This window comes from Dermochelys coriacea, chromosome 1 (genome assembly GCF_009764565.3).
Source record: "Dermochelys coriacea isolate rDerCor1 chromosome 1, rDerCor1.pri.v4, whole genome shotgun sequence".
NCBI lineage: Eukaryota > Metazoa > Chordata > Testudines > Dermochelyidae > Dermochelys > Dermochelys coriacea.
The window spans coordinates 227,178,966-227,196,675 of record NC_050068.2 but is presented as its reverse complement, the minus strand read 5'-3'; the positions used below and the strand labels follow the sequence as shown (position 1 = coordinate 227,196,675).

At 36.9% G+C, this 17,710-nt stretch overlaps 1 protein-coding gene across 8 annotated transcripts in view; it reads right to left on the bottom strand.

Moving 5' to 3' along the window:
* Window positions 1-17,710, bottom strand: part of SMC1B (structural maintenance of chromosomes 1B) — a 62,230-nt gene that overhangs the window by 26,354 nt on the left and 18,166 nt on the right. For 4 of the 8 annotated variants that reach the window (XM_038375907.2, XM_043515274.1, XM_038375936.2 and 1 more), the window contains 10 exons: window positions 17,414-17,621; window positions 16,330-16,515; window positions 13,205-13,384; window positions 11,814-11,960; window positions 10,798-10,935; window positions 9,827-9,943; window positions 7,857-7,963; window positions 6,203-6,344; window positions 2,653-2,798; window positions 1,232-1,385 (listed from right to left, as the gene is read on the bottom strand). In XM_038375907.2, coding sequence (XP_038231835.1) covers window positions 1,232-1,385; window positions 2,653-2,798; window positions 6,203-6,344; window positions 7,857-7,963; window positions 9,827-9,943; window positions 10,798-10,935; window positions 11,814-11,960; window positions 13,205-13,384; window positions 16,330-16,515; window positions 17,414-17,621 — 1,525 coding nt within the window. The remainder of the gene's footprint in view (window positions 1-1,231; window positions 1,386-2,652; window positions 2,799-6,202; window positions 6,345-7,856; window positions 7,964-9,826; window positions 9,944-10,797; window positions 10,936-11,813; window positions 11,961-13,204; window positions 13,385-16,329; window positions 16,516-17,413; window positions 17,622-17,710) is intronic. The other 4 variants (XM_043515287.1, XM_043515301.1, XM_038375926.2 and 1 more) reach the window with 3 other exon arrangements.

Sequence of the window (17,710 nt, the reverse complement as noted above, 5' to 3'; positions counted from 1 at the left end):
CCTCCTCATTGTCAGTACCCCATTATTTTCCTTCCCATATTCCTCACATCAGTGACACATTACTACGTCCCCTCCAAGTTATCCACCTTGTTCCTACTCCATGACAGCCACAGCCCCCTCTCACCACATGCCATCTCCTTTCCGCCAATGTAGTCACTCCATGAGTACCCTCCAAACCCCTCTCTCACCACTGAATGCCCCTGTCCCCTTGTTCTTCCTTCCTCCTCTCCCACCCATTTCTGCCTATCCTCACCCAGAGGAGCTTTCCCAAGACTGGATCCAGGGAGCTTCCTTGCAAATTTCCTTCCTCCCTTTCACTCTCTCTCCTGAGAAAGAGGCAAAGAGTTTTTACTCTTCACAGCAGTCGGGGGGAGGGGGAAGGGCAGAGGTAATCCTGCTGACACAGACACCTGGCGGGCAGAGGGACAGTTTGCCCTGGGGCACATGTTTCCAGGGGGAGTGGGGGAACCGAGTAGCTTTGCAACCTGGCACGGAGTCTCACCGTCACTTGGTTTCGAGGCCCTCTCAAACAGAGAGTGGGAGCTGCCACTGCAGGGTAAGCTTGCCCTCCAACCCCCTGACCCAGCCCTCCAACCCCCTGACCCAGCCTCCCCGCAGTGGTGATTTTTTTTGGAAGAGTGGAGGGCTCTGAGTTCCAGATTTTTCCCTAGACTCCCAAAATCTTCTGAGTGGCCCTGCCCACTGTGAAAGTGAGGAGGGAGGACTTGAAACTGTCATAAGTATATTCCATCTCTAATTTATTTGACTTTATTTCTATATCTGTTGGAGGAAGGAAGCTCTGATTTAGAGAATATTCATATTTAGGGTAGGGGAGAAATGTCAGAATATCATCTAAGGAGGAGTCCTCAATAGAAAATCATTCAAATCTGAATTTCATCCTATCTAATCCCCTAGGTTTTACATTTTTGCAATAATAGTTTTGTCTTTATGCAGCCTCTTAAATGTTTATTTACAATGTTGATAGGGCAATGCCTTTGTATTATGAAGTTTTTATATATTTTCAATAAGATGTTGCCAATGAGGTTGCGTGTAAAAATGTGCGATAGTCCCTTCTACTGGCTGCATAATGATGGATTAGGCCAATGCCTATATTATTATTTTACATTATGATGTAACCAGAACAGTCAGCCATTAGGAAAACAACAACATTTTACTTCAGGAATATATGTTTTCTGCTATAGTACATCTTTCATAAGTATTTCTACAGTACCTCTACTTCACTGATTTCATCCAGTGACCCCAATAAGAGAGAAATTCTCAAATCTTGGACCTTGCATTCAAGAAGCATATTATGTCTCTCTAATCTTTTCTGTTCCAGAGAGGTTTCAATAGATATAGCTTCCTTTTGCAACTTACCCATTTCCCTGCAACAATACAAAAGGTATGAAACTGTTAAAACACTGGCATTATTAAAATTATATAACTACACAACTTGAAAACCAATCAGGCATGCACTAATAGAAACCAGAAGTATTTCTCTACTGTAGTCTACATTATCCATTAAAAGGTAAGTACTTAGTACTGTAATGATCTGAAGTCCTATATAATGCATTAGCACCAAGAAGGAATTAAAGTTAAGCAGACCGTTCAAGTCATTTTTCAAACATGGATTCTTTTACCAATAACAGAGGGGCAGAAAATAACAGTCTCGGTATATCATCAAAGTTCAACAGTTTCAAGCTTTCAGAATTTAGCACACTTACTACATCAACTACAATCACTATCCTACCAGCCCATTCTTCTGCTCATGAAGATTTCTTCCCTTCAAACCACGAACTGATATAGTATCTTCTCCTAGCATTTATTCTACTTGAAATACAATTCAAGGTCACCTAATCAATTTACTGTAAAAATATGAAGTGTCTAAATAGTAAGACAGATAGAACAATAATCCTAATAGTTAGCAGTCAAAAACTATTTATCATTATTGTTACACAATATATTCTGTATTGAAATTATGAATTCTTATAACTTTTTTATGAATAAAGTATACTATGAGAAATATTTCACAAATTTTCTTAGCTAACACATACATGTTTATCCCCAAAAAGGACAACGAGTCACTGGATTGAATAATGGCTGATAATCAATATATGGCTAATAATGATCATTCAGTAGAAGACGCTAAAAGAGAATACATGCACACAATTAAGCAGGATTGATGAAGACAAGATGGACTAAACTAAAGGAGGAACCATTCCCACAGAAGATCATTTAGCAGCAGAAGCAGGACAAGAAAGCAGTCTAAAATTAGCATTTCCCTCAAGATATGCAATACCTGACAAGCACTGAGTGTAGCACTGTGCAAACAGAAAAAACTCCAAAAAAAATCACGCTAAGACGTTAATCAAAAATTCAAGGTTTAACTATTTTTATCTATGGGAGACCAGGATGAGACCTAATGGGGGAGGGAGGTATATTATCCCACATCTACCCACTACAGGTTCTTACACCTTCCTTTGTAGCATCCGGTGCTGACCACTGCTGGAGACTGGATCACTGGACTACACTGACCTCAGGCCTGATCCAATATGACAAATGACTTCCCACAAAAGGTCCAAGCATCTAAAGTGTTGACCTCTTTTGAAATTACTAAACTAATTATTATACCCGAATACAGTTAGTAATTACCTATTAAGGGTTAATAATTTCTTCCTTGATTCCTCAACTTCATTTTGGGCTTTTGTAACCTCAGTTTTGAGAGTTATTAATCTATCCTTAAGATGTTGCTGTTCCTCCATTATTTCATTCACCATTAGTAAAAATTCTTCCTCATCCTGCATAAAAAAATAATTCATATTCTTAATGTTATCTTTTATTTTAAAAGCCTAATATGCCACTATATAGCAAGAGGGAATCAAAAAGTTTAAAACCTTTATACCGTATTACATTGGTATAACAAACTAGCTGTCAGTTTCTTTATAAAGCTATTCATGCTGTGAAACTATTGCACTTGAAAATACTCAACTACACAGATTCCTATATATCCAGTGAGCTATTCATGGTACTCTCTTAAACAAAGATCCAAAAGAATTTTATTGAGAGCATAAATAGTCTTAATCTCAAAGGATTACCTTAATACATAGTAAAGACCAATAAACTATCATCCAATAGTTTTGTAGAGATCGAAACCACATGATGTCTTAAAAGCATTTCTTCTTACTTTGTATAGCAAATTAAAATATAAAGAAATTAAAATATATAAAAAAGTTACAACACATCTATAATAATTGTATAAAATAATAATAAATGTATAAAGGTTAATACATCTATAATATTTGTCTACGTTAGAGAGGTCAAGCAGGACACCTCTATTCTCACAGTTGAGGCATCCAGCCACCAGGTAAGTGCTCACAAGATTTGGGAGGTACCATGATCAATGTGCTCAAATGATGCTTGGCTGGGAAATACACCAATGTAATGGCCAAAGAAGGAATCTGGCAAGCAGCATCACGTAGGAACACACCTGTGTATGTCCTGTTAGTCCCAGGCATGTGTAAGTCACCATGCACAAGTTACTGAAGGGCTCTTCTGGCAGGTATGCTCACGCTGACCATGCGTTGAGTATGAAGTCTATTCACCTCGACAGCATGAGAGACTATTTTTCATAATTCACTAGAAGCTCTAATTAGGAGAGCAAGGAGAAGATTCATTGTAGCTGTCTTGGTCTCAGTCCTGGGACTTGACCCTGATCAGCCTATCATTTAGGTATGGGTAGACATGAAGTGCCTATTTCCTTAGATATCTCACTACCACTGCTAGACAACCTGTGAATACACTCAGTGCCATGGACAGTCCATAGGGTAGGACTCTGTATAGATAATGCTTGGGTCCCCCTATAAATCTGAGGTACTTTCTATGAGCCAGGTAGATGGTACTAGGGAAGTATGGATATTGCAAGTTGAAAGTCACAAACCAGTGTTAACCTCAAAAGTGATGCACACAAGCATTACCATCCTGAATCTGAGACCGCATATGTATCTCTTGAGCCTCCTCAGGTATAGGACAGAACCAAAACCCCTTTTTCTTTTTTGGAATAAAGAAAATACAGTGAATAGACTGTCTTCCCCTGTATTCCTGAGGCAACTCCTCTATTATTACCAGCCAGAGTAACAAGGACAATTCTGTTTGTGAAAGGCTCTCACGAGAAGGATCCCTGGAGAGGGATGAGGAAGGAGACAAGAAGAGGGTAGGGAGAAGAATTGTATGGTATAAGCATGTCGCAACACCTAGCACTCATTTGTTAGTGGTGATGTCCAACCGTGCATTGTGGGATGAGATGAGGCTGGTGTTCAAGAGATTGCTCAGTTGACTAGTGTCAGTGCAGCTTTCAACAAAAAACTATCAAGTTTGCCAACGCATGAATGCAGCGCTGTGCGCGGCTGGTGTTGAGGAGAGTTATCAACGTCTACTGTACTTTTATAGATTTTTAGACTGATTGGGATATGGAGGTGTTTGTTGCCTATCCTGATGTTGTGATCGATGATGGTACACTGGAGGCATACAGATTCCTGGGGACCTCCACATCTCCTTTGAATCCTTTAGCAAGTACAGGGTTCTGTTTTCTCACTAAATAGTTCTGATCCTTCAAATGGTAAATCCTCAGTTATGGCTTGCACTTCATGAAGACTGTCTAAAGCCAGAATGTTATTTACATGATAACAGACTGTGGCCATGGACCAGACTGTGGTATCTGCCGCATCCATTGCGGCCTGAAGAGCTGACTCTGTTACCAGCTGGCCCTCTGTAACAAGGTAATTAAGCTATTCTATCTTCTCGGCGCGGGGGGGGGGGGGGAAGAGGAGGGGAGAGGCAGAGTCTGCTGAGTGGCATCCCATCCCATATTAAGAAATTGTACTCTGTTAGGACAACCTGGCAAATTTGACACTTTCAACTTGAATGAAGCAGAGGAGGACTTTCACCCAAAAAGTTGAGTCTTTTGGGATCCTTTTCTGTTGTTGGGTTCCTGTTGAGCATGGACAGCCAGGACTACTAAGGAACTGGGGTTGAGGTGCAAGTAGAAGTACTCAATTCCTTCTGTACTAGATATCATTTTTCTATGCATTTCATAGACAGTAGGTGACTGGCATTTACCACAGCACTCTTTCTGAATCTAAAGATCTCATTTATAGGAAGAGATATTCTGGCTGGTCCCAGGGATGACGGGATATCAAAAAAAAAAAATTGAGATTTCTTGATCTCCAAGGTGTCTGATCTGTATCAGGAGCTCCTGAAATGCCCTAAAATCATCTAGGATCAGCATCGGTGCTGAAATGACTGTTTCATCTGGAGTTGACAAAGACAGGTCCTCTGCGGGGCAAGAGTGTGGAGGAAGAAATTTTATTTTGATGCTAAATTATTTTTCCCTCTCCAGAAATACACCCTTTCCTCTGTATTTTAATGATAATTTGATTTACTTTAATGATAAGATGTGGAAAATAGAGATGTACCTGGCATCATTCTCGCTATGGAGCAGGTTTAGTGGGATAAACATCTAAGTAATATATATCTTTTATTTAACACACTGCAACATCATTTTCCTTTTCACTGCTTCACATGGATAGACAATTTATCAATATAAAGGGATAAAATAACGCTAATTGCATATGAATGTGTAACTTTTTATTACTGCATATGCTCATGATGATGTTTTAAAAATGAATTTTAAGAAAAGCCAAGTACAAAAAGTATCTACATGTACAGTCAACTTTAAAAACTACTTCATACAAAAATATGAGGCCATTCTGTATGCTCAGTTATGCTGAAGTTATTTTATGCTGACTATATTTACTATGTGTAAAGTATTTTGAAGATGAAAAGCATGATATAAATGCATATTAGTTTAGCAGTCACTAGTAACATTTGCTAAAGAACCTCCAGTGTGTTATTAATACTTTAACTGCATGTTTATCTATATCCATTGATGCATACATATTGCATGTTCATGCAATTAAAGACATTCCTGTAATGCACATGTTCAAGCAGACAGAGTTAAGGTTGCTCTTAATATTTTCTTTTTCCACTTCATATACCATATTATTTTAACGTATTTGTTTCAAAGTTAAAATGTATACAACTGAATATTCTGACCATTTATAAATAAGTATCACGTTTACTTAAAATTATGATACTCTATATTTTCCCTCTCTCCTGCAATAGGATATTGTTATGTAACAGTTACCTTCTTTAGCCTGACAATCTCAGCCTCATCCTTACGAACTGCCTCCTTCAACATGTGGATTTTGTTCACCAACTTTTGTAGCTGGCCACGACTGTATTCGAGCTGAATGCTCAATCGTGTCTTCTGGTTTTCAAACTCCAGTCTGGCCAAACATAATGTAATAACATTATTTTTGGCCAACACTCAGAAATCAGTTTAGCACTGATTTAAAAGTGTCCATAAAAAAAGATTGTAAAGAAAATGTACCCCATTCATTTTTACTTCAGAATAACTGAATATAAATGCAAAGAGCACACTAAATTTAACATGATAATTTAGACATAGGATGACCATTGCAGGATAAGTATGCAATGCACAAATGAAGTATCTCGCAGATATACCTGAAGTAGTAATAAAAACCCCACACTAGTCCCAGGTATAGTGATGACTACTTCCACAAACATTTTGTCCCAATAGAAACAGAAGTAACACAAAGTTTAGAGCTTCTCGCATCTCAGTACAAGTATGTACTCATGATCGATACAGAAAGCTTCTCCTTTTATTGTTCTATTATCAGCTTTTTAAAACCACCCTCCTCTGAACCAATTCTCCGAGATCTAAAACCAGGATTTAAAATGGAGCATATCCGCTATTCTGAAGTTTAAAATCCTGTTCAACTATGAATCTGTAAAAATATTTGAATCTCAGCCACATGCATGGAAAGCGTTTTGTCCTCAAGAAGTTCCTAGATGACATCACATCAGAATGAGCGACTCAACAGGTAACCTGGATGCAGAAAAGGAATTGGACTCTATTACTGGCAATCTGTATTAGAATACAGGCAAAGATGATTCGCTGTTAACAACTCTAAGATCCATGAATCACTGTCTGCTTGGCTGATGATAAAAAAAAAAAAAAAAAAAGAACAGTAATCCTTATTTCGAGTTTTCAGTCTATAAGATTATAAGGGAATGACTTCATATCCAATCCTGGAACAGAACACCAGTCTCCAGTGCTTCTGACTCTCCTCTGAGAAAGAAACTTGTCCTTTGTCACCTAAGTATGTGAATGCAATCCCTATTGTTGATGTTACCAATTTGAAAATATCTTGTATGAGGTTCTAATTTTGTCATTGGGTGCTTCCCATATAGAAACATTACGTCCTTACATTTGGTTCTCCTTTGAAATGCGTGACCTCGTGTAGTGAGGCAGAGTGGCCTCCACTACACCTTGATTATTAGCATTAATGTTTTCACAAATTTCTCTGGGTTGTTTTTAGATTATTCTTCTTGCTTATTGTGTGTGTATATATATATATATTATATTATATATTATTATAATACTACATATTATATATGTAGTACTGTAATAATGTCAAATGTACAGTATTATTAACGTATTCTTATCTAACCAGTTTGTTGTGAAACACCACTGTGGACTAATATTGCAGTTGGTGTAGTAGCCCCAGACAGTACACCTAAACTGATACCCAGTAAAAATCACATTACCATATTGTTAGGATTGCTAGATATGTTGTGATGGAGAAAATCTGACATCTTGCAGTAAATCTCTTGGGCTTTGGCGATCCTTCCTACAGCAACTATGCAATTACTAAATTACCAGTGTACTCGTTTTGATAATGCCTACAGCAGTTTTCATTTGTTTGAAAAAACACCTTTTTCTGTCAGTTTCTTCCTGCTGTTTCACACGTTCTTGCTCAAATACACGAATATTCTCTACCCCAATCTCTTCACAGAAGTCCTGGAAAACAGCATCTTCAACCTTTAAACAAACGACCCAAACAAACCACTTAAACTTTTTTAATTCACGTAAGAGAAACATTTTATAAAAAAAAAGAAAGATTTATTTTTTATATTTTGGGCAAGATTTTAAAGAAGTTTTAGAAACATAATGTATTTTAAAGATGCTGGGAATTTAGTTGCACTAGGAATTTTTAAAGTGGATGTGAAGTCCAAATAACCAGACAGTGCGAGTGACCTTCATAGGATGAGGATAGGAATCCCTACTTTAGCCATTTGTGCCAGAGCAGGAGCAGTGTTACTCCAGAGACAATTCAAGGTATCAAACTGGAATATTAGCCTCACATTCCTACCCATGGTTCCCACTCTCTATGGGGAAGGAGAAGGCTATGGGGTATGCAGAGCTGCCGATCCTCCAGGCCCATTCCTGCCCCTAAATTCTTCTGCAAAGCTAAGCTCTGTGCCACAAAGGAGAGTGCTTATTCCCTGTTAGAAATCCTATTCCCTTCTCCACATTTATACAGTGGAGTCACACCAGTACAACTACCACAGATTACTCTTACTGACAAAAAGAGCAAAACTTTCCCCAGACTAGAAAATGGATATCTACAAATTCACACATATAACCTAAAAATAATAAACAGATAAATGAGTTTTAAGATTTGGAAAATTATGCTTACAAAGTTCAAGGGACAATGGGACAAATACAAATACAATGAGTACTCCATTTTGCACTTATCAGAGGAACAAAATTTTAAGAACATGCAGCACAAGCTAATATGGATCTCTGAAAGAAAAATAAAAGCTCTTAAAAACAGCTGTAAGTTATATGTAATGCCAAAAACTATACCATATATAAACATATCAATATTCAGGCTTATTTAACACCAGCAATAGATACACTATTCTTAGGAAATTCTTAATCTACATTTCCTTTTGCTATAAAAGCAAGTACTACATTATTTACACAGGAAATGACAACATGCTTGGAAAATGTGCTTTTGGTGAGAACTGTATTTCAATTATCAAGCCCTGTATAGTTGACTCACAATAACTAAGAAACCTGTTTTTATAGGTAGTGAGATACAAAAAAAGTCAACTGAATTTTTAAAATTGAAAAATAAAAATTCTAAAATAATTTCTATGTGGCATACAAAAATGCTTAATTTTATGGTGTGACAAAGGTGTGTCCATAAAGACATTTGTGAGCGTTGCAATAATCTCAAATTGATGTAAATAAAACCTTTATATTACACCACCATGAATTCTGATTTAGAGAGAGAGAGTATTTTGATCATGGTGGCAAAGACTACAGTTAAGGTTGAATTCCAGTTTCTGTTTTAATATTCCTTTAATAAACTAATTCCCTTTGGTTTGAAACCTTCTACATTTTGTCTCAGCTCCAAAGTGAATATTTTGTTGGAGTCTCAGCAAAATCATTTCAGTGTATTTTTAAAGTTACTTGAGCAGAGGAAATTTCCTCCCTCCCATTATTCCAAATAAAACCATAGTGTTTATGTAAATGAAAAAAGGCCACCTGAAACTTCAAATTAGTTTTGTTTTGTTCTATATTACTCACTTAGGAAGCACAAAATTCTGGTTTGAATAAAAATATGATTCAGTATTTTAAGGTTACGAACTGTTAAAATTTGGATGTTGAAACACGCATATTAAAATATTAATTTTTAGGATGATATCACTGGTAGAATATTATAGCATATCATGTTGCATGTTCCCTGGAGTGCTTTAGAACATCTAGACTGTAGTTACTGATCAGACAGTAAAGGTTTCATAATTGCATGAGTTCACTCTCAACCCTACAGAGAAGTTGCTGTAAGCCATTCATAACTCCATAATTTGTCATGAACATTATACAACGTGTTACCTCATTCATTTTCTTTTGAAACTCTTCAATTTTCTCTGCTCTTTGTAAAAGTCCTTCATTCAGCATAGCACATTGTGATTTAATATTTACTAACTCACTTTCCAGCTTAGATTTTTCCTAATTACAAAGAGGAAGATGGAAATAAGTATTTATACTGGTTTCTTTAAACAAAATTAATGATATTTTAAATATTAATAGATGTTTCTGACACTATGGCTATTTATCCTGTGTTGAGTTAAGAAGTTACAACTTTTTTTCTGAAATCACTATTATTGATTTAAGTGTAACGGCTACAATTCTATAGAATGGAAAGCAAAATTATGTATTACAAATAAACCTACCAGCTAAGACTTATTGAGTCATGCACCCTTTTGCGAGGGCTACTATAGATCAAGTTTAGGTGAGTGTCAAGTAAATTTTTTTTAAAAACAGTAACACCTAAAGGAAAGTCTCATTCCTTTAATATAGTAATTAATCTTGTTCTCTAATTTTATTAATTCTCTAATCATAACCACTATTTGCTAAATATAATTCCAACAACTACATAAAGAAAATAAATATAAGATCTACTAAGCTTGTTAATGTTGTATTGAGTATTAGCTACAACGTTTATTAAGCATAAAAATTATAACCTAAGGGCTTGTCTACATTACCCGCAGGATTGAAGGGCAGCAATCGATCCAGCAGGGGTCGATTTCTCACATCTAGTTGAGACGCGATAAATCGACAGCCGAGCGCTCTCCCGTCGACTCCAGAGGCGCAGGCGGAGTTGACGGGGGAGCAACAGCAATTGACTCATCGCAGTGAAGACACCACGGTGAGTAGATCTAAGTACGTTGACTTCAGCTACGTTATTCACATAGCTGAAGTTGCATAACTTAAATTGATCCAGCCCACCACCCCCAGTGTAGACCAGGTCTAAGATCACCAAAACTAGAGGAAAAAACATATGCTTCGTTATTCTGTACTACCTTGTAGAAATTAGAAAGGTGTTTCTTTTTAACATTCTCTAATTCACTCTGCGAATATTTGAGCCGGGTCTGAGTTCCCTGGCACTGTGCCTGTAACTGTTTCAAGTCAGTCTCTTTACGTTTGATCTTCATTAATTCCTAAAACAGATTTCAAAAATTATACAAGAAAATATACATAAAAAGTATGTTTTAAAAACGGAAGTCAACTTCATACTCAATACTCTATTCACAGGCCAGAAAATATCTTTATGATCATAATCTGACTTCCATTTAACAGGGTGTTTAATAGACAAATTCAGCACAGGTAAGCCCCATCTACGTGAGCCAGCTGACCACAATCAATTTAAGTTTTGATGGTGTGGGGCATATTCGAAAATGCTTTTCAAACATTGTTTCACTTTCTAGTGTAAAAGGGCATAAGTTGATAAAATACTGCTCTGGCCCTCCTAACAAAATCTATGAAATCAAGTTTTACAGTCACAATTCATGAAAGATTGTTTTCTGTTGCATGCTAACAATTTTATTCTCACTAGTCACTAAAGCAATGCCTCAAACAGCTTGTCTGATGAAAGACACAAAGTGCTCCTACCATACCACAATACTTTCTATAGCAAAACTAGCTCTTAATAGTTAGGCAATTCTCCATCTACGTAACCCACACTAAGAGTAGCTTGGTCTCATCTCCCCGAAATAGCAAACTACACACTAGATGGGGGGAACAAAACTACACTGTTAGTATGGGTTACAGATAAATGAATGGCCCAGCTGCATGCAGTCACACTGCATTCCTCTCGGAACAAAGGTAACAGGCAGGCAACACTTCTGACCAACAATCCACTACTAATTCCACTACCCCCATCCTGCATTAAAAATAAAATAATCAGGAATGAAATAAATTAACTTGAAATTAAAAGTTGACAAAAACTGAACAATTCCTCAGACTGTCTTTCCATTCATAACTTTTATTCCATTTTGCCTTTAGAGTTAAGATACAATTGCCCATTTAGTGGACGTACCTTCAGTTCATCAACCAACCTATCCCTTCTTTCTTTCATTTCTTTCATCTCTTTTTCATCCCAGTATCTAGCTTTAAGTTTCAAGTCACTTGACCCTCCAGAGATAACTCCAGATTTCAAAAATAAAGTTCCATCAAGAGACACTGTCTGAAAATTAAAGACATTTTCTTTTCTTTAATGAACAATACTAATAATTGTACATCCGCAATACTCAGTTAGGAATTAGGTTAGGAATTGTGCATCTGCAATAGTCTAGCAGCTAATGGACCAAGCTCTGAGCAAACAAGTGAATGTAACTATATATAAGTAACCTCCATACTTAGTTGGACCATGCCCTAAAACCCTTGCTTACACAGAGGTATACTGAGCAAGCTACAAGAATTATGTAACTGACAAAAGTAGTGTTATTTTTCAGTGAGTAAGGTTTTAATATAAAATTAGCATGACAGCATATCAGAAATTAATCCCATGAACTGGAAATGAGATTTTTAATATATTTTATATTTACATGGTTGGAACCCTTAACTGTTCATTTCCAGATACACTTTTTAAAGGCCCAACTTTTATTGTAAAAATTGAGTAAAAAAAAAAAAAAAAAAAGTGTACTTATTTTGGGTGTCAGCTGGATACCAAGTGAAACATACTTTCAATTTTCATTTTTCAACTCAAAACTACTTTAACAAAGATTTTTTTTTGTTTTACGATTATTCTTGTTTTTGAATGAGCAACAAAAATTATATCAGACTGGTACAGAAAGTCCACAGGAAGAAAATGTTGTTTCAAAAGATTTAAAGTGGACTATCATAGCAGGGCTCCCAATCTGCAGACTTTAACAAGTCTTCAGAAGGTACATGACAGGGAGCTACGCGCATATACTATCGTGGTGTATAAACGTCAGTGGAGAGGAACTGCAGAATGAAGTAGGGAGACTTTCAACCATAGTGCAAACTTTTGTCTGCACCTCCCACACATGCTCACAAAGGAATCCCTCAAGAACATATGAAGGCACTTTTCTGCAAGAAAGCCAATAAAAACAGATTTTATGTTTCTCAGCCAAACATTTTAAATATAACAAGCAAAAAGAAAAAAAAAGAGCATTTGAAAAAGAGTCAACTGTAGGGAAATATTTCAGCACCCTAATTTAAAACTCCTTTTCTAATTTTTTCCCTCTGAGCTTTCCAGGAAAATTCCAAACTGGAAAGAGATGGGTTATATGAAATTTCATGGGATTACATTTTTTTCTGTGTAAACTGGCAAGAGAAATATGATAGTTTTTAGTTGAGTCATATTTTGTAGAATATTTATAGAACAAGTTATTTAAAATGGTATTAAACATATCATTGCAATCCACCTGATGAAAAAAACATATGAAAAAAAATTCAGTTTCTTACTTTCAACCTCACTGGTCCATCAAATGCTATCTGTCTTGCTTCTTTAACAGTTTCACAGACCAGACCATTCCCACATACAAACTGAATCACTTTTTTCAGGGGTGTAAATGGAGTCTGTACAACATCAATCATCATTTTAGATCCTTTTATCTCCCTTAATTTTTCATTGATGGGCTTAATCTAAAAAGCAAAAACAATCTTCTGGAGAACTAGCCGAAATAATGAGATACAAGTACCTTGGTGGGATAGTAAACTGCATGAACAAAATTAACAACAAACATCCATATTTTCGTTCATACCTGTGCCTTCTGATGAGACAGAATTTACATTTGTTAAAGTAAATAAAAACTGGACAAAACATGCATTAAAGTAACATTAAAAATCTACCCACAATCAAAGATGCTAGGATTTATGTAAAAACATTAAGACTTCGATTCAAAAAAGCATCCACAATCAGGACAGCACTTAAGCATATAAATAAGCATGTGCTTAAATCCATCTCTATTGAGCAAAATACGTAATTGCTTCCCTGAATCAATGCCTAGAATAGTGATTGCCTATATCAAATTTAAAAGGCAATAACAGGTTTTCAATTTTAACATGGGAATGATGATTCTGTCATAGTTCTAGTACAATGATTTTATTTCAATTAAACCCCAATTACTGATGGATACAATTTAACACACTGCAATCACTAGCATTCTCTCATGTAAGAATCAACGCACAAACTTGGGCACCTAAACTTGGGCATCAAAATCACACACAGACACCTAAATAAGTACAGTATGATTTTCAGATATGCAGAGCACCCACAGCTGCCACTGACATTAATCACCTTCAGTCCAGTCTGTCATGCCACTGAAAGACCTAAAGGCTGCAATAACCCTTCCTGCAATACCATGTCTCCTTGGAGTGGAAGAATATGCTTAACAGAGCTCCACTGCCCCGGCCTGCATCCACTTGTGTAGCCTCCCATATCTCTCTCCTATGCAAAAGGATCATATTGGTTCACTGCTGAATGATTCTCCCATGGCTGCTGAGGCAGGATTTACTTTAATGACCAATTCACCTATTTTTTTGAAGCCTGACTGCAGTTTCCTGCCACAGAGATCCTTTGAAGTCTCCATGGAAGAAACATCTTTGTCCTGGACACATGGGAAGACCGACCTAGATGCAGGGGATGTGGTTTAATTAGGCTCCAGCTTTTTTAACTTAGCTCATCTGGGAGCTATCAAGCAATGACTCCTGGTCATGATTCTCTTCCCTTTATTATTTCCACATGGTGAAGAGCTGTTGTCAGTCCCCGACCGTTACACAGCTGGTCCCCAGAATGTTGCTGGGACCCCACTGCCCTCCCCTCATGTAGGGATTAAGGAGCTAGGGAAAGGGGTTGTTCTGCTTGTACCAGGCATTAGGAAGCTCATTCCCCCCATTAGGGGACACTTTCCTTCAAGTCCACTTCCAATTTTGGAATATCAGGAAATGGACTTCCAGTGGAACAAATACCTGTGCTGGACACCTTCCATCTGTTAAACGGCCAACAACTTGAATCTTATCTCCTGTCCAACCCCATCAGGTGCCTGAGCTGCTGTGGCAAAGGTGGAAGAAACCACACTGCCCCAGCCAATCTGACAGCAAGGGAAAAATTCTTTCCCTGTCCCAAAAGAGGTAACTAATGCAATGCCCATGGCAGACCAAAAACCCAGTCCTACACTAATCCCCACGGTAGGAGCTGCTAATCCTGATCTGACAAGAGACTCAGGCTGGAGGGACAGGGTATATACACATTCCTCCAAGTGCACAGGGGCCAATGGCTTACTTGATCCCTACCAGACCACCCAACTGCTCAGACGATGCCTCCCCCTCGTTTCCCCCCAATCCCCGAGAGGAAAGTCCTTAAAAGAGCCACTATCCCTTTTTCCTGCCAGTCCAGGCAAAGACCCCCTGCCTTTGAATTTGCAAGGGTTACATTTTAACAGAGGCCACAGCAGTCTATCTGAGGTACTTCACCCGAAGACTTAGATTCCTTTGACAGTCTAAAAGGTTTTCAGGTAGTTTTGGAGAGCACTTGCCTGTTATCTGGCTGTGGCCAGAATTATTTTATGATATTAAAGAAATACTGGCATCTATGGCACTAGTTACTGCAGGGGGCATAAAATCCTGATTAGAAGAGTGGCCTAATTTTCTGAGTGAGAGGAGAGGCAAAGCAGTAAGGCTCTCAAAATTAGAAGTTGGGTTGAAGTAATTTTTAAAATTTGGCTCAAAAAACAGTACTGATGACCTCAGTGAGGTATGTGAATTTACTTTACAAAAGAATAGGAGGGAGCTAAGGCTAAGTAGCATCAAGTCAAGCAGCTGTTGTTCCATAACAGTTCAAGTTGGAATTCAGTTACCCATTAAATACTCTCCCTGAGTCCTGTGCATTTTACAATGCACCATTAATTAATAGTTGATTCCAATTTGATTACAAAACAAGTTTTTTTGTTAGTATGAAACACATCAGAGTTTCATCTATGAAAATAGTATTTTCAGAAGTATAAATTACTTCTATCTACAGAATAAATCAGTTTCCAATAGGCTGAATTTATGTTAAAATGTTATTAGTAAATACAAAAAAAGAGGCTAGAAATGTTTTCTCAAGCTATAGCGGAACTTTGTATCTGAGCTCTTTCAGGAGCCAAACTACAACACAAACAGAATTCCATATTGGGACAGAATACTAAACTATGGATAACCTGCGGCACAAGTCTGAATTACAGGCTTCTATAGTAGTTTTCTCTAAAATGCTACAAGTTTAGGGACAGATCCATTTTACTATATGGCTTAAGGAACCAGTTTATAAAACCATGACGTAATATATACCGAAGACAGTAAAACCAGTTACACGAGGAGGCGCAACCATGGGATAGAATTACAATAAAGGGTCTTAAGTACACAGTGCAGAAAGGGGAAGGGTTTGAGTTTTTATAGCAGTGAGGAACCTTTTGAGGCATATAATGTCTCTACAATAGCTTTATTTATGCTTAAACACTTACATTTTATATATCCTTATACAACTTAAATTCTACCTTAAGCAATCTAAAAACTGAACTAATTTGCTGTTGAAAAGAAAAAAAAAAACTTACATCAAGGTAATCCAAAGCAAGAAATGTTTCAGGCTCAGCTCTTTCCTCCTTTAGGAATCGAATGCAATCCCTTGCTATTTTTTCAGTAGCCACAACAATAGCACTCATGTACTTGCCGAAGACTTTGGTAACGGCCAGCTGATATTTTTTATGGATAGGATGACACAAGTCAAGCAGTCTTCCAAACTTAACATAACAAATTGAGAAAAGATAAACCTTTCACAGATGAGGAAGCAATTAATAAAGCCATATACATTTCAGGCCAAAGTATTGCATTCTGGTGGCAAAAATGGGAGAAGCTTAAGAATTTGGATCTTGACTGACAGCTCTGAATGTTACTATATCCTCTAAAATAAGAATACAACCCATATATAACCCAGATCTTGCACACAAGCCTAAAATAGTTGATAACATTTTAGTATCAGTGAAGTAATATACTGTTTAACAATTTACCATAATGGATAATCTGAAACTGAAGTTCTCGGCAGTTAAAAAAATTGCATTCCCACTTCTATTAAAATATATACACATACACACTAGCACAACCTTAGGGTAAAATGCTCTCCAGTTCTGTCATCCTACCGCACTATAAAACTCTAGCTCAGCCAAAAAATGCCAGTGCTGCTCTTAATTTTGATCATTCTAATTTTTACATAGATACTCCCATTTGAAATTTGTAAAAATAAAGTCATGAAGGAACGAATACCATGCTTATCGATGGCACGATAGAAACGAATTTTTAACTTTCATAATCTGAAGGTTGGTATCAGTTCAATCACTTAATTCTTTAATGACAGGTTTCAGAGTAGCAGCCGTGTTAGTCTGTATTCACAGAAAGAAAAGGAGTACTTGTGGCACCTTAGAGACTAACAAATTTATTTGATTTGATGCTGAAATAAATTTGTTAGTCTCTAAGGTGCCACAAGTACTCCTTTTCTTTAATTCTTTAAATTCACGAAGGTTGAATTTAATAAATTTACTGTTCTTTTATAGTACATTTTCATTGTCATTCCCATTTACAAGTGTCCCTAGAATACATAAATAGATTGAAAGTTAAAAACATATTCAAGATCCATCCAATTACCACAGAATCAGGATAAAGTCTTTTGAGACTCTCCAGCATCTCTGCTCTCGTTTGTTGGCGTCTTCCTTCATGGTAGTCAATTTTAGCATTCTGCAGCTCACCAACTATTTTATTTAGTTCTTCATTTACTTGAGCTATCTGGACCCTTGAATTCTCCATTTCATCAATTAGGACTTTCTCCTGTTGTTTTGTCTCTGCTAACAATTCACTTTAAAGCAAAATAAGGTAAGATGTGAGAAAAAATGTATCCCATTTATATTGTCTTAACTTTACATTAATTTTATGAGTAGAGTGTGA